Source organism: Brassica napus, chromosome A2 (genome assembly GCF_020379485.1).
Source record: "Brassica napus cultivar Da-Ae chromosome A2, Da-Ae, whole genome shotgun sequence".
Taxonomy (NCBI): Eukaryota; Viridiplantae; Streptophyta; class Magnoliopsida; order Brassicales; family Brassicaceae; genus Brassica; species Brassica napus.
The window spans coordinates 26,213,127-26,230,282 of NC_063435.1; the positions used below are offsets into that span (position 1 = coordinate 26,213,127).

At 32.6% G+C, this 17,156-nt stretch overlaps 2 protein-coding genes and 1 long non-coding RNA gene across 8 annotated transcripts; 2 read left to right on the top strand and 1 right to left on the bottom strand.

Annotated features, from left to right (window-relative positions):
- The first annotated feature begins 1,432 nt into the window (after positions 1–1,432).
- Positions 1,433–2,900, top strand: LOC106399599 (probable methyltransferase PMT23). 5 transcript variants are annotated; one of them, XR_007318344.1, is made up of 4 exons: positions 1,433–1,876; positions 2,015–2,149; positions 2,267–2,362; positions 2,571–2,900. XR_007318344.1 is itself a non-coding variant. In XM_048745342.1 (4 exons), exons 2-4 carry the CDS (start codon positions 2,168–2,170, stop codon positions 2,831–2,833), a joined length of 336 nt encoding a protein of 111 aa, XP_048601299.1. In that variant the 5' UTR covers positions 1,439–1,876; positions 2,015–2,167; the 3' UTR covers positions 2,834–2,900. The 5 variants fall into 5 exon arrangements, 3 of the variants coding, with proteins under 3 accessions (XP_048601299.1, XP_048601303.1, XP_048601305.1); XM_048745342.1 differs by having other exon boundaries at positions 1,439–1,876; positions 2,015–2,179; positions 2,606–2,900; XM_048745346.1 differs by having other exon boundaries at positions 1,439–1,876; positions 2,083–2,179; positions 2,606–2,900.
- Positions 2,901–3,631: 731 nt separating this feature from the next.
- On the bottom strand, positions 3,632–5,402 carry LOC106429009 (polygalacturonase-like). Its single transcript, XM_013869749.3, has 4 exons — positions 5,192–5,402; positions 4,796–5,104; positions 4,181–4,699; positions 3,632–4,095 (listed from the first exon to the last, which is right to left on the bottom strand). The coding sequence occupies exons 1-4, from the start codon at positions 5,300–5,302 to the stop codon at positions 3,841–3,843; spliced, it is 1,194 nt and encodes a 397-aa protein (XP_013725203.2). The 5' UTR covers positions 5,303–5,402; the 3' UTR covers positions 3,632–3,840.
- Positions 5,403–5,639: 237 nt separating this feature from the next.
- Positions 5,640–11,190, top strand: LOC111198922. Of its 2 annotated transcripts, XR_002653054.2 has the most exons (5): positions 5,640–9,212; positions 9,339–9,409; positions 9,523–9,556; positions 10,292–10,687; positions 10,810–11,190. It is a non-coding gene; the product is annotated as an uncharacterized LOC111198922 (long non-coding RNA). The 2 variants fall into 2 exon arrangements; XR_007318346.1 differs by having other exon boundaries at positions 10,292–11,190.
- The last annotated feature ends 5,966 nt before the right edge of the window (positions 11,191–17,156 follow it).

The window sequence follows — 17,156 nt, forward strand, 5'->3', positions numbered from 1 at the left end:
TATTTTTATTTTATAAATATATACATTTAACATTATTGTAAACATTTTAAATATATGATTTATATTTGAGTGTTATATATTGTGTAGCTTTATAATTTTACTGTTTATTTTTTTATTCAGCATTGTTAATATATAATCATTTGTTTTATACTTTGTACTTTGTTTAGGACACCAGTGTCGAATGATAAAAAAACACGCAATAAACCATATTTGTTATGAAAAACATAGAGATATCATTAATATCTTTTGAAATTTTTTTTCTTGATATCCTATTTTGTAAATAACGCATGATGTAAAAGTTAGTTATGACTATTATATTTTTTATATAATCATTTTAGATAATATATTGTTGTGATTTTTAAATTAATTAAATAATATATAGTTGTAGATATAAAAGTTTAACATATGCTAATATTTTTTGTATAAAATATACATACTTTATGAATTTAATCCTTTTTAACTGTGAATGATAGTTTATTTTATTTATTTAAATGAAAGCAATTTTAAAATAAAATAGGTTAATTTACCCAATTTATATATTTTTTTATTTAATTCTATAGTACTTCAATTTTATATAATATATTATAAAATTTATAAAATAGCAAAGAATTTTTTGTTTTATAATAAAAATTAATTAATATTAATGTATAATCATATTATATTATTAATTACGAAATTACTTATTGCATGATTTTAAAATAATACTTAAAACTTTTAATAAGATTTGGGTAGATATTTTCTCATCAGATTTTGTTATAATTAAAAATAAAATTTAAATCTATATTTACTCAATAATCATTATGTCATATTAATTAATTAATCAAATGGTCATATTAAGACTTTTAAATAGTAGATAAAAATTAGGACTCTAAATTAATAGATTAGATATTATTGATATGAATTGTAAAATTAGGACCTCAGAATTTTAGGATGTGAAATACGTTTATATACATATTTATCTTCTGATCCAAACTGTCCTCTTAAATTTGAAATCCATATTTATATAACAAATTTATTTTCGTTAGTGTTGATTTTTTTGTATCATTTACTTATTGTATCTATTTACTTGTTTCCATATTATTTCTGGTTATAACAAAAATATATATTTATCCAAGTTAAATAAAAACATATTTTTTTCTTAAAAGCTAAAGACCCATAGATTAATAGATTTGAATATGGAGGAAGTAGTGGTGAATGTAGCTTTGAGTTGGGAACAAGGGGATATCCTAGAACCAGTGGCGGATCTACTAAGGAGATTGGAGTGTCACATAACACCCCTTAAATCTATATAAAATTTTAATTGTGTAAAATCAACAAAATTTTCTTGGTAGTTTGGGTAAAATCCTCATGTTGACACCCCTCAAACCACAGTTTATGAGTAATTTACAAAGTATGTTTGGAAAATTATCATCTAAGTTGTTCTAATATGCGGTTTTATTTACGGTTTGATTCTTAGACCATCCGCAACGGAGGTCCCTAAGGAATCCTTAACATTAATCCTTAAGGTTAATGAAATATAATAATAATATTTTGGCTTAACTAACTATGGATCAATCCTTCAAGAAGGATTGGAAGGACTTGATCCTTAATACACGTGTCTCCTTATCCTCCTCTTTCTCCTTCGCTCTCTCTATATCTCCTCCCTGGCTCTCTCTCAATCTCTCCTCGCTAGCCCCATCATCGCCCACCATGGCTCCTCTATCATCTTCCTCTTCTTCTTCATCACCCAACCCTAGATTATTTTCATAAAAATTGGGGCTTTCTCATCCGATCCCAATCGAGTTCTCACCTCAGGTTCGTCGAAAATTGGGGCTTTTGCTGGATTAGATCAACACTATGCTCGTTGCTATTGGGAGTTTTCTAAAGCTCGACTCAGGTATCGTAAAGTTCGAACTTTTAATTCAAATCCTTTGTTTAATAAAGTTCGAAACTTTAATTCAAATCCTCTGTTAAAAATGGTATCTTTTAGTGCTAATTGATGATACTAATTAAGGCATGTGTTCGTGTGTTACAGGAAGCAGATTCGTATGTTTCCTTCTCCACGACTTCTGTATTTTGACACATTCGTTGTTTCTTTTGAAGATATAAAGTTGGAAGAATCGAGCAGTTAGAAACATCTGACCAGGCAAAAGCCAGAGGTGCAAATACTGTAAGTTGTCTTGGGAAGATGTCAACAAGGGTGCAGACTGTTCTTGATTATTTTATTTTTCACTACACTAGTTTCACACTGTCGTTAAATCAATGCCTGTTCTGATCTGATTGTTAGATAATACCGAGGAAGCTAGTTCAGGTATTAACTCCATCAACAGCAAGTGAGGGTAATCTAGGGCCTGATCCCGTCCATCTCCTTGCTATAAAAGAGGTTTGTTATTTGTCTTAGACAAGTGAAGTTTATTCAAGTATTCGAAACTTATACTCTTCTTTAGCAACTTTCTTCCAGCAGTAAGACTTTAGGATTAGAATGCCAACATTTGCTGGGTAGTTTTATTTGCTAGAGAATTGCCTTGCATTATATTTAACCGAACTGCAGACTAATTCTCTGTATGATATCCTCTGAATTTTATTGTCAGTCCTTGTCAGCTTTGCTTCTGAACTTTGGCTTTAGGTGAAAATGGAGCTAGAAAAGTGTTCAACTGTCCAGAAGTGGCCTGAGCTATGGCCTAAACGGCTTGTGAGTGTAAAGCCTCAAAGTGTTTCGGCTGACACAAAAACATCCAAGAAAGATACAGAGAAATGGTCAGAGATTGTATCTGATGTCTATCTTGAACGTTTAGCTGTAAACTGGTCTAGCGTGAGGAATGTGATGGACATGAATGCTGGTTTTGGCGGGTAACTTTTTACATTTTTTTTTTAATTTCTAAGAACTCCTAAAAGGGAAACACCATTGGACACACAAAATAGTGTGGAGTCCTTAACTATTCAAAAAAAAAAAAAATACTATAATAATCTTAAGGATTCAAAGAGCAAGTCCACCATTGTGGATGCTCTTACTACATGGTTTTGGCTTACCTAGAACTTGTAGATTGAGACAAGGTAAACAGCTTCTCTTGGCGAATCTTTTTTTTTTTGGGCAAACCATTCATTCATTTAAAAGTCTGAAACAAAGTAGCAAACTACTCCGACAAGGGGGAGTTCTGCAGTTCATGCAAGGCTGACTTCGCAAGTGAATCAGCCCGTGCATTGCCAAGCCGAGGAATAAAATGAAAAGTGAAGGAAACAAAGGAGTTTGCTAAAGAGGTGATATCATGAAGAACATTAAGGATAGAGATGTCTCGTTCCTTCTTTTTGAGCAGACAAACGAGAGGCAAAATTAGAGCAGCTCAATTGTTGAATTTTAGTTAGGTATCTGAAGATTAAAAAGTATAGAACTAGGAGAAAAAGAAAAAGCTGATTTTTTAAAACCTCTTTTTCTATTTGTCATTATATTAAATGTGGTTAATTGATTTTAAAGTGATTTTATCGAATAAAAGTGTTTATTTTAAAATTTTTGAGAACTTTAAGAGAGTTCTACCATCAGCATTCAGCAATGGGGAGTTTTCACGTTTAGTCTTTCATGAATATACGAAGAAAATAAACAGTTTTTTTACCATATGTACGAGAACAATCATAGCTTTCTCATTTACTATGTTAATTGCACGGAAATCTTAGTTTCTCATTGCTACATTATTATATTTTTACAAAAACGACGCTTTTTATACAATCAATAAAGCTAGCAAAAATGCAAAATTTTGGGGGCCAAAGCGGCAAAAATAAACAGTTTTTTTTTTTTACAAAGATCAAAGGAAATAACATACACTAGGGTGTACATTTTAGAGTAAATTTTATATACACTCCGAGCTTCTAGTGGCCTGGTAGCTTCGTCACTGGGCTGCTACAAGCTTTAGGGCACTGTTTCCCCACCAACTTCGGAGATACGTTGGAGCACTGGAACGTTGCTGGACCGTCTTTTCCATTATATGTAATATCAATGTCGCCGATCTCCACGTTCTTACACGGAAATCCCTTGCTGCACAATAGCTTCACTGCGTCTTTGTTCCCTGATGATCCTTTGATATTCTTGAACTTTATGTCCACCAGCTTGATGGATGATGGTTTCTACAAACAAATAAAACAATTGAAAATGATAATCAGTGGACTATGATCGTTTAGATTCTCTTGAAAAGTGCTATTCTGTGCATACATTCTTGTTGCATCGGTTCCAGGGGCAGTACTCTTGGTCGATGAGGATAGGGTTGCTAACATTGTGGAGAATAATATTCTCGAAATGGATACCAGAGGCGGTCGTGGAGCAAGCTGCAGAGGGCCATGTCTTGATTCTCACACCATTGTCAGTATTTCTGAGGGTGCAGTTCACGACCTTGACGCCAGTGACGTCTTCCTCGTGCCCGTATAATCCGAGGCTTCCAATACTGATTCCGTGTCCCGGACCGCATGAAACTCTTTCGACAAGAAGGTTTTTCATCCCGTCCCCAACAGAGATACAGTCATCTCCGGTTTTGATGTTGGTGTTGATGATCTTGATTCCGTCACTCCTTCCCACGTGGATTCCATCGGTGTTGGGACTCTCTTCAGGGGCTACGATCCTGATGTCTTCGAATGTCAGGTTCTTTGCCCCGATCACGTTAATGTGGAAGTTCTTTGCATCTAACGAGGTTATGTCTCTTACCTTACCGTCAGTTATGTAATCAAACCGTATGCTCTGTTCAACAATGACAAAACATCAACAAATTAACAATGCTATTTGCTATTTAGCTGAGTTATTATAGATAGACAGATAAATAGATAGACAACATACGATAGGGAGTCTTTTGCACTGAGTTAATGACGTCTTGTGGCAGTTATTAGCCCTCCATGAAGCGTTACCTTCACCGTCAAAGATACCACCTCCGTTCAATCTAAAGTTAGTAATCCTGCGGAAAGCGACCCAAAAGTCCTTCCCGTTAACGTTCCCATCAGCTCTCACAGTGCCTTGAAGAACAAATATTATAGGAGCTTTGCATGGACCCATCATCTCTATTTCCCCAAGCTTGAATTCACCTTTTGGGATCAAAACGGTGCTCTTGTCCACGCACTGACATGCCTCCTTGAATAGTTTTGACAATTCCTGCATCCCAAAGATCTTAAGATTTCTTGGAGAACAAGAACACTAATTGGTTAATGGGAAGACTAATAAAGTAGCAGAAAAACTTACGCCGGTGATATCAGAACCTGGACGAGCAGTGATTCTGAATTCTCTAGCATTTGCTGATAAAGCTAACAAACAAAAAACAAAGAATGTGGCTACTCCAAAATGTTCACCCATTACTGAGATTTATTTTACTCACTAGTGATTACAGATTTTTTTATGTTTTTTCTTTTTTGTAAATCACTAGGTTTTTTTTTTAATATATAAAAATTTAGTTTTCGTATTTATGTTTTGTTCCTTGATTTGTCTGCCATTATATAGTCTCTGAGAGGAGAGAGTTTTTAAAGTTGGGTTTCTTATCCACCGTTCCTTTCACCTCTTCTTACCGATATTCTTGGAAACTTTTTAGTCGGAGTTTGACATAGACAAACACTAATAATACCATTGCTTAAAAATAAAGCTTATATTACCTTAATGCACATCAATTGGAGACAAAAAAAATTTCAAATATCTATAAATTTAAATTCATTTATTAATTCAGGAAAATATACATGTATGCCCAAAAACATTTCCCCAATTCTATCGTTCGGCATGTTTCTCGTTTATGCTGCATGTTATGCACATGGTGCACCCAGTCTTCATTCAGCAGGATTCATGTCGATACAGTTTTATCTTTGTAGATATCTAAACCTTTTAATTAATTGTTTTAGTTTCGTTAGTTAAAAAAAAAACAACTAAAAAATTCTTCTTGAATGCCAAAGACACATAAATTAATAAGTTTGGGTATGAAGGAAGTAATGGTGAATTTAGTTTTGGCTAGGGAACATGAGGATATGCAAGAATAGCACTATCTTTCTCTACCACTGTGAGAACAAACACTGGCTATGATGTATGTCTTGGTAGAATTTTATGAGAATGCATGGTGTGGTTTACAGTGATCCGACTTATAGAGGATCGAAATCTGAGCAAGAGTGTAACATTTCGAGCTGTTATATATGATGTACGGAAGTGCTTAAGAAAATTGATTTGGCTACCTACATCACCAAAGTGCGCTTATCTTTTCTGGTACACATCCGTTTAGAACTTCGGAGTTAATCGTATTTGAACTGGAGTAATGGAATGATAAGTGACCTATCGAGAAGTGATTCACGATAGCGTGCGAATGAGACCAAAAAACAGGAAAATGTCATGTGGTGATTGCATGGATCAGTAAACAATAATTTTGAGCCTTCGAAAAACTAACGCACCGCTCGTTAAATGGGATAGGACCCACGGATCGAGTGAGCGGGCGTGAGTGACCCATTAGCCGTGGGCGGTCGGAGCGTAACAAGTGGTGTCAGAACTGGTTAGACATCTCGATTCTGACCCGAGAGGCGTCTTGAGACATGTCGTCAGACGCAACGAGGACGTTGCGTTCTTTTAGAAGGGTGAATTGTAACATTCCGAGTTATGATATATGGAAGAGCTTGAGAGAATTAATTTGGCTACATATGTCACCAATGTGCGCTTAACTTTTACGACACACATATGTTTAGAACTCTAGAGTTAAGCGTACTTGAACTGCAGTAGTAGAATGATAGGTGACCTATCGGAAAGTGATTCATGATAGCGTGCGAGGGAGGCCAAAGAACGGAGAAAATTCATGTGGTGATTGCAGGATCAGTAAATAATAATTTTGACCTTTCAAATAATTAACGCACCGTTCGTCAGATGGGATGAGGCCCACAGGCCGAATGAGCGGGCTTGGATGTCCCATTAGTTGTGGACGGTCGGAGCGTCACGAATGAATTACACAGAGACAAGTCGAGTTTATGAATAATTTTGCACAAATATTTTTGAAAAAAATATCATATAAACTATTCTGATGTGGTTTTATTTACAGTTTTAATATATTGACGATGCATGAATTGCTATTTAGAACATCTTTATTCATAGTACTATGGAAAAATTCTCAACAAAATAATACTGAAAATATAGTTGATATATTCATGGGGTTCCCAAAATCTTGAGATATGCATGCAATTGCCTCAATGAGTATCTCATTTTTGAAAACCACACATATACATGTTAATTAGAACTGAAGTCAAGACCTTGAACCCACCTAGTCCTATAAATTACTTGTTTAGATTTAGTTTTATATGATCCCAAAATGATTTTTTCTAACTAAGCTTATTTGGACTTTAGATTTTTGGTCTGAAATCCATTTGGATTAAGACTAGCCCGAAAAAACTAAATCTTTATATGTTTTAATTTATATGTGATTATTTAAATCTTGTCAAATTTGATTTGTCTATAATTTGATTTTAAAGTTTATGAAAAACACTTTTGTTAAAGAGGAAAATTTTAAACAGATTTTATATTCTAAGACAAAAAGTTGAAACCGATTTTTATGAAAATTTAGATGTTTTAAAACGGTAAAATGATAGATATAACAATATAATTAATAATTTCGAAAACCCTTATAGCTCTTTTAGAACTGTGTGATCTTTTTTTTGCGGGCCGAACCAGGCTAAGTTTAAATAATAATAAATTTTATAGGTTTTGGGTCGGGCTGCAGCGCGCTAGCCCAATTGACACCCACAACATATAAAGATACTATGTTTTTCATATATTGTTTTGTTGAGAACTTTTCCTCCGTACTAGAGATGGAAATATTCTTAGTACATGGTTTTGACTTAGAGCATCCACAGCGTTAAAAGACTATATTGAGTTCTTTAAAATTGAAAAGTAAAACAAACATGTGGAGGGAAAGTTTCTTTAAGAACAAGAAGAGTACGGTCGCAGAGAAACTTCTCTGATTTTCTTTCTTACTTTACCTATTTGTTTAAATTTTTTAATCTCTTGAAACTGATTGAGATACTAGCACTGTGGATGCCTTTAGAACACCTCTAATGGTGAGTATTAGAATAGGTTATAAGCATTTAAGAAAAAAAAACAAAATAAAGAAATTAGAAGAGAAAAGACCAAAAATTCTTATTTCAGAATTTTTTAAAAATTCTTAATATCTTTAAGAGACACATGTTATCATGTGATAGGAAATTAATGTTTTGTTTGGTTTAGAAAAAAAGAACATGAATGAATAATTATAATAGTAATATTTTGTTGTTTTTAGAAACATGTATGGTTTCTATCCGTTGGAGTTGCTCTTAGAATGCTAATACTTGCAGGGTTTCTATAAAAAAAAAATATTATAGCTATTTAGTTTTTTTTATACACGTTGAAACATTGTCTAAAGGACAACTTTTTTTTAAAATACCAAACCGGTTAGTAATTAAGAACTTTTGTGATGTTTCTCTTTTCTAAATTATTAGTTTTCATTTATTTTTATCAAAAACTCTTTTTCACTTCCACGTCGAGGTGCTCTTATCTAGACTGAGACAAGCTGAACAACTTATCTTGGCGAATCCTATTTACATTTCCGTGGGGCGAAACTGTTGGGTTTTCCTCCATTAACCAAATCCAACTAATAAGTGGATAAGGATGATGAATAAAATCTAATCAATACAATACTAAAAGGGGAATAAGGGCTCCCCTCATGCCTCCACATCCTCAAAAATAATCAGCCAATAGGAGAGCCCCGTTAAGCCACGTCGGACGCGCATCGCGTCTCATTTGGGCCTCGCGTCAAATTGGCCTGTTAGTGTTCGAACCTACCTCTCTCCTTCGGCTCCGACTCTTCTTCTCCATCACGATCGTTTCAAGATCATTCTTTTTTTACCTGTTTCTAAATCTAGATCTAAAACGCAAACAGTTAACTCTTCCACATCCTCTCTCTCTCTTAGTAACCGGTTGTCCCTTTTGATTGAAGGAGTTATACATCGGAGAAGAAGATGGTCTCCACCAAAGAGATAGAAAATTAGTGACTTCGAGCTATTGGGTGGTGTCTCTACCAGTGAAGGACTCTGCTTGGAAGCATTCCTTTGATACTCATGTTTATCGGGAACTCAATAGTTTCATCGATTCCATTGAAAATTAGCAAAGATCTCCCGATTGCGTTCTGACGATCTGATATCTTCCACTTCACAGCTTAAATTCCTAATCTTTGGGTTGGAACATTAAATCTCTCTCGAAGATGGTCTGCTCAAAGGTAATATTTTGCGTTTTCATCTCCAGATTGGATCATATTTGGAATTTGTTCTAGGTGATTATGATGATGATTATCTATTGAGATATGCAAATACTGATGATTAGTTTCTTTTGGTGTTTTTCACAGAACAAGGAGAATTACAAAAAAAATTGCTCCACAGGGTGAACCGCAATAACAGAATATGAGAATCTTCTGAGGTAATGTTTTTGGAGCAAAATTTTAAATTGGATTCTACAGATTTTAATGATTTTGGTACTATTAATTAGCTTACGATTGTAGCCTCACCAATGCAATATTGTATATCCTTCAGATGGTGCTATTCTCCATCTCAATTAACCAAAGAGGTAAGCACATTGTCCCATCCATGATGTGTAGTTTTTGTTAAGACAGCCAATGTTTGGTATCAATGTGTCCACATGATTATCTCATGTTTAAGATTTTTAAGACTGAGATGAAGTAATTCAAAAGCACAGACGGTATTAATGTTCTTTGATTTGCATATAGTTTATAGTGATAAAATTATTTTAATTAAAAAAATTCAACAGAAAGGCCATGATCCAACAAGGAAGTTAAGCTTATCTCACAACAGTCCTTACAATATTTTTTTGCTAAATTGCAGGCCTACATGATGTCCTATGTGATTTTATGTTGTCTTTTGTTCGAAAAGCCGTAACTTTCTCCTCTAATCCTTCGATAGAATTAATAATGGGGAAAATGAAATCTTTAGTCTGTGATCAGTATGTTCTAAAAGGAAATGAAAAAAAATATAATAGTCTTTCTCTAATTGCTTGCGTTTGCAGGAAAATACATGATCACCCTAAAGTATAGCGTGTTTGTGATTGTTTTATACTAGCAATATTTTTTTAGGAATAAGAAGGTTAGAAGAAAACTGTTTGTTTGATAGATTTTTGGATGAATTTGTTTTAGCTGTAGAGTATGGAATTATGCGTTTGTGTATTACTATTTCATAGCTGGAGACTGGATTGTGGAATCTTACAACCAAGTGTTTTCACTGCATATAATATAAAGAGTAAAAATCCTTGTGATGATACTATTTTTTGTTTGGCGTTACCTTTCAGAGTGCGTTAAATATTTGCCTGGCTGGTATTGAAGACACGACGGAGCCTTTGGAGACGTAACTAAACTTTTGAAATATCAAACATGTTGCTAGAGGAAGCACTGACACTGGCTCGTGCCTTCAGCCACTTTCTTAACATGATAGGCGTTGCCAAAACCCATCATAGGCTAGCTAACTACACTAGACATCCGTGTCACAAAAATAAAAAGATTTAGTCGATTTATGTTTTCATACACTTGGAAGATTGCTTTATCATTTAGAATTTTGTTTTCCTATTTTCAGAGTTAGTAGAGACTGCAACCTTCCACACCTCATGAGGTCATGCAACGATGTATTCACTAAGCCGAGGCAAGGTGGTATTTCCCCATATGAGCTTCACTACTTAGTTTGCAAACAGGTTATGATTCATTGTCCTACTCACTTTTACAGTTTCATCATTGCCAGCTCTTCTCAGATGCCTTTAATTCTTGGTAGGCTCCTAAGTCCTAATTAAATACGTTTTTCATGAGCCATCTTCAGTGTAGATGATGAAGAAAGATCAGAGCAGCATCTCATAAATGCAGCAGACAAAGAGGTTGTTTATCTAAAAATAAACCAATGGGACTTACTAGAGAAGATACCTAAGAAGCCAACCAGCGATTACTTCCTTCTGAAAAATCATAAACAAAGGGAGTAAAGTAGCATTCGCTCCTAATTATTGTGATTGAACTACCCGTAAAATTGGTTCAGTATTCTTCTCACTCTACGAATGTAAAAGAAAACATATATATATATATCTAGGAAGCGATGTTCTCTTCGAAGGAATGAGACATTTTAATCTATGAGCAAAAGCCACTAGCAAGTTCTTTGTTTCCTGATCTGAAACATTTTATATCCTATGTAAATTATGTCTCTTGATGACCTGAAGAAAATATAATATGTATTTTTTTATATTATTTTTTTTGTGTTGTGAATTAATAAGAAATAAATCTTCGAATATGAACAAGTTACCGAAGACTTATTCATTTTAGTTTTTACTGCATGTGAGGCTGGGTAAAAGAATACACGGTTTACAGGCCCGTCCCTTTACTAAAGCTGGTAAAAGCATTGGTTTCAGGCCACATCAAATAAAAGTAAAATTTGGACCACAATATGTAATATTTGTTTATAGCTTAGATGGTTAACCAAGTGGAAATTGACTTCTTTAGCTCCTGTTAAAAAATGTCCTATGACACCTCCCAATATTTTAAATCATGTTTTTGGTAATTTTAGATAAGCATCTCATTATAAGGCCACATTTTTTTACAGACTTTAGGTCTCTAAAAAGTTTGGGACGGCATTGACGGTTTGTAACGTAAAAGAATACCAGGCCAGGTTTATCAAAACTGAACCACCATTTGCAGTAAAACTTTGAAGTTTACTCCGCATCTTTCATATTTTACTTCTTTATGATATTTTGTCTGAACATATAAGTAGAAATATTCTTTTTTATTTATTTATTAGCTTTTAACATTCTATTAAACATTGCATGTTAACTTTGTTCATGTTTCTATGAGCGTAAGTGTTTATAAATCCAAAATTATTTTATTTGAAACCTTTAATAAATTTTACATAAAATATCAAGTCATGTGTAATAATACTTCCTCCATTTCAGTTTAATTTTCGTTGTAAAGTAAAATTTTTGTTTCAAAATAAGTGTTGCTTTAGAATTTAAAGAAAAATTTATTAATAATATTCTCCAGATTATTTTTATATTGGTTAAAATATGGTTAGGTGTATAAATAATGGTGTTTTTTATTTTAAAAATATGCAAAATTAAATATTTTCTTATTCTGTGTACATAAACCTCCACAATTAAAATGAAATGAAGAGATTACATGTTTGTATGATTTATAACTTCTTATAAAACATATATTTATTTGATTATAAGTCTATTCAGACATTGTTATAAATGATTTGTTAAATTGTTATAAATAATTTTAAAATTCTTATAAATGATTTTGTATACTTTTAATAAATGATATATAGGCTTTTATAACAATTTGTAAATCTTATAAAAATTTTATAAATGATTTTATAAATCTTAATATTGAATTTATAAAAAATTATAAATAATATTATAGTTATATTAAGTATGAATTTTATTAAAATTAGTATGTTATTATAATGTGTTATATAAAATGTAAAGTCGTTATATTGGTTGCCACAACTTATTCTTTTAAAACAAATTGTATAATTTATAAATTCTTAATTGGTAAAATTAATTGATGAAAGATTATATATATACTTTCCATAATTTTATAATTAGTTAAAACATGTATATATGAAATATAATTTTTACATTTCAAATATACCTTCCATCTTATATAAAACTTATAATATACACCAACGATTGTAAAGCTTTCACAACAACTAAGCAGCTATGTTGACATAGCTAAAAAGCATAAATAATCAAAAATATAAAATTATTGTGGTGGAAAAGATTACATGTTCAATATATAACTGTCAAAACAAGAACCCAAAATGTAATACATTATGATTAATATCTCCTATTTACAGGGAAGCTAATGCGCATTTCATCGATAGCGACACAATTTTACTTTGACAACATAATAAAAATCATCAAAAACATCTAAGGCAAGATAAAATTCAAGTTTAATGTATGAATTTGAGCAAAAAAAAAAACGATACAATTCATAGGATGATCTTCAAGAAAATCCAACTAAAAGCAACTTTTTCGATCTGTCTTTCAAACAGTTTTTGTATTGTAAACTTAGTCTTAATATTTTAAAAAACTTATAAAATACAATTTAGAAGAACAAAAAAAAATAACATGCAACATTTAAACAACTAAAATCAGCACATGTCAACATTTATACAATTCATAGGATGATCTTCAAGAAATTCCAACTAAAAGCAACTTTTTCGATCTGTCTTTCAACAGTTTTTGTATTCTAAACTTAGTCTTAATATTTTAAAAAACTTATAAAATACAATTTAGAAGAACAAAAAAAAAATAACATGCAACATTTAAACAACCAAAATCAGCGCATGTCATCTCTCCCCCCCCCCCCCCCCCCCCCCCCCCTCTTTTTATACTACTCCATATGTTCCATATGCTCCATTAAGATAGACTTTTTAGAAAAAAAATTTGTTTCACAAAAATGTATTTTTTGTATTTTTTTATGAAAAAATTATAAACTTCAAGAAAATTAATTGACTTGAAAATTGAAAATTATAGAGAATAATACATATATTGTGGTAGTTTGATGTGTTTTCTTAATATGTGTGAAAATATTAAAAAGTCTATCTTTTTGGAACAAAGAGAGTACATGTTAAGGGTTAAAAAAATTGTTAAATTGTTAACTTTAAAAGTAAATTATCCGCGCGTAGCGCGGAAAACGAACTAGTAAAGATTAGAGAGTGTTTATAGAATTAGCTTGTTACCTTCACTAAAAAAAAAAAAAAAAAAAAAAAGTATAAGTAAGATGTTTTATTTCTTTTTTTTTCTGAAACACAAATAAGATGTTTTAATAGCATTTGTATTTTGTAATCTATCCAAGAACAAACACTAAGAAAGCAAATCTAAGCGAGAAACATTTTTTGAGAGTGATCACAAAAAGAGTTTTTTTTTATTAAATTCTCTTTCCTAAGAGCACTCGCAATGAGAATCCTTAAAGATAAGTCATTAAGAAAAAAATAATTAAATAATCAGTAGACTCCACCAAAAGCTAAGGATTTAATCCTTAAAATCCTTAAATAAAGACTATTTCTTAGTGAATTTTTGCACTATTTGCGGGTTCCCATGACATGTGGTGATTCACGATTGATTGATATTATTATTTTTTTAATCTAAAAGGAAATGAAAAAATAATATTTAAAAAATCAAAATACACTTTTTCTAAGTACTCTCTTTGGATAACACCATTGCGGGTGCTCTAAATAGAAACGTCTTTCTATAATTTGAAGTTGTCTCCTCCCATATCAAACTTGTGAAAGACATTCGGCTAGCTTTCCCAACAGAAACCTCTTCACCACCTTTCCCTAGCTAAATGGAGTATCCTGATCCATCGAGTTTTGGCTCACATGGTATGATTGATTAGATGATATTGTCGAGGTCTAGGGACCAGGTTTTAACAGAAGTCGGTCATGTTTTCTTATTCGTATGACTAGAAAATCAAATCACTGTTCATTAGACCTGCATGTTGTATAACATCTGCAAAATAAATCTTTTTAATGACTAGGAAGTTTTAAACACGAAAACACGCAGAATAATTCTTTTTACAGCGCAGATCTCTCCCAACAAAAATAACTATATAAATTCTAGTTGACAACAAAAATCGTGTGCAAATGTAATATGCATGCATACTCAGTTTTATTATTTCAGGTGTTTGATTTCAAACATCGATCTGATAATGGGATTTGGATGTAACCAAAAGGAACAAAAGGCAAACTTAAATCCGTACCAGATCATCATAGAGCATCCATGCATCTTCCCATTTACTATACTTACTAGGTGTTTTATCCGCGATGCGGACTTAAACATTTTCATAAATTTTTGAAAAGTTCTTTGTATACTATTCTAGTTATATTGTGTTTTCCAAAAAAATTCTTGCGATCAATTTAGTATCATCTATGTATTGTCTACTCTCGAATATATAAATATATATATTTCTGAACAATTAAATATTAAAATATTTTAGTGGTATAATTTAAACTTGGGTCTATAGTCAAAAAACAAAACTTGTTTCCAATTTATGTAAAGAATATTATTTTTTGAATGAGCAAAGATTTAAGGATGGTTATTTTTTTAAGAACATTAACTTGTTATTTCTGAACAATTAAATATTAAAATATTTTAGTGTTATAATTTAAACTTGGGTCTCTAGTCAAAAAAAACAAAACTTGTTTCCAATTTATGTAAAGAATTTTTTTTTTTTTGTGAATGAGCAAATATTTAAGGATGGCTATTAGCAAATAAATGTTTGAGAACTTTAATTTTTTTTTTTTGAGATTCTACTGCTATAGTAGTTTAAGGGTTTTTAAAATATTACTAATTAATTGTTATTGATTCGAAGATTTTCAAATTTCATCAAAATTCTTTATTTATTTATGACAATAGTTTTTCATTCTATTTTAACAAAATTTAACTTTTTTAAAATATAATTTCCCTTTTTTATTCATAAGATACAACTTTAAAAATATTTTGACAATTAAAATAATGAATGTAGGATTTAAAATCCGCTATGTAATTTGTATTTGAATATCACAACAACAATTTATATAGCGGTAGAGTTTAGGTCTTTTTAGCTTTAAGTTTTAAGATTATTTTTTAGTGTTTAGGGTTGGTAGAGTTTTAGCGTTAGATGAGATTTATGGTTAGGTTTATGTAGGGTTTTAGGATTAGATTTAGGCAGGGTTTAGGGTTAGCAGGGTTTAGGGTTCGGTACGGTTTTTAGGGTTAGGCAGGGTTTAGGGTTAGGAAGGGTTTAGGGTTAGGCAGGGTTTAGGGTTAAAAAGGGTTTAGGGTAGGTAGAGTTTAGGGTTAGTAGGGTTTTGGGTTAGGTAGGGTTTAGGGTTAGGTAGGGTTTAGGGTTGGTAGGGTTTAATGTTAGGTAGGGTTTAGGGTTCGGTAGGGTTTAGGGTTAGATAGGGTTTAGGGTTAAAAAAGGTTTAGGGTAGGTAGGGTTTAGGGTTAGTAGGGTTTTGGGCTAGGTAGGGTTTAGGGTTAGGTAGGGTTTAGGGTTGGTAGGGTTTAGGGTTAGGTAAGGTTTAGGGTTCGGTAGGGTTTACGGTTAGGTAGGTTTTAGGGTTACGTACGGTTTAGGGTTAGGTAGGGTTTAGAATTGGGTATGGTTTAGGGTTAGTAGGGTTTAGGGTTAGGTAGGGTTTAGGGTTAGAAAGGGTCTAGGGTTAGAATGGTTTTAGGGTTAGGTAGGGTTTAGGTTAGGTAGGGTTTAGGGTTAGTAGGGTTTAGGGTTATGTAGGGTTAGGGTTAGGTAGGGTTTAGAATTAGGTAGGGTTTAGGGTTAGCATGGTTTAGGGTTAGAAGGGTTTAGGGTTAGTAGGGTTTAGGGTATGTAGGATTTAGGGCTAGAAAGGGTTTAGGGTTAGGTAGGGTTTAAGGTTAGAAGGGGTTTGGGGTTAGGTAGGGTTTATGGTTAGAAAGGGTTAAGGGTAGGTAGGGTTTAGGGTTAGGTAGGGTTAAGGGTTAGGTAGGGTTTAGAATTAGGTAGGATTTAGGGTTAGGTAGGGTTTAGGGTTAGAAAGGGTTTAGGGTTAGTAGGGTTTAAGGTTAGTAGGGTTAGTAGGGTTTAGGGCTAGAAAGGTTTTAGGTTAGGTAGGGTTAGTAGGGTTTAGAGTTATGTAGGGTTAGGGTTAGGTAGGGTTTAGGGTTAGTAGGGTTTAGGGTTAGGTAGGGTTTAGGGTTAGGTAGGGTTTAGGGTTAGGTTTTAGGTAGGGTTTTAGGGTTAGGAAGGGTTTTAGGGTTAGGAAGGGTTTAGGGTTAAATAGGGTTTAGGGTTAGGTAGGGTTTACGTTTAGGGTTAGGTTGGTTTACGATTTGATAGGTTTAGGGTTTAGGTAGTATGAAGGGTTTAGGGATTAGGGTTTGGTTTATGTAGGGTTTAGGGTTAGATAGGGTTAAGGTCTAGGTTTAGGTAGGATTTAGGGTCAGGTAGGATTTAGGGTTTAGGTAGTAGGAAAGGTTAGCGTTTGGTTTAAGTTGGGTTTAAGGTTTGATTTAGAATAATGCTTAGGATTATAGGGTTTAGGGTTTGTTTGTTTTTTTGTTTATGCATTTAGTGCTGAGTTTTTCGGATAAAATTTTATATTAATATTATTGATTCATAATTTTTCTTAAAATATTAAAATTATTAAAGTGATTT

What these genes read in the sequence shown, in the direction of transcription:
- LOC106399599 (XM_048745342.1), top strand. An exon ending in ATCTCCTTGCTATAAAAGAG is followed by an intron (nt 2,363 to 2,605) that starts GTTTGTTATTTG and finishes CTTTGGCTTTAG; the next exon opens with GTGAAAATGGAGCTAGAAAA.
- LOC106429009 (XM_013869749.3), bottom strand. Translation starts at nt 5,302, where the DNA reads ATGGGTGAACATTTTGGAGTAGCCACATTCTTTGTTTTTTGTTTGTTA. An exon ending in CAGGTTCTGATATCACCGGC is followed by an intron (nt 5,105 to 5,191) that starts GTAAGTTTTTCT and finishes TTTGGGATGCAG; the next exon opens with GAATTGTCAAAACTATTCAA. An exon ending in GGAACCGATGCAACAAGAAT is followed by an intron (nt 4,096 to 4,180) that starts GTATGCACAGAA and finishes ATTTGTTTGTAG; the next exon opens with AAACCATCATCCATCAAGCT.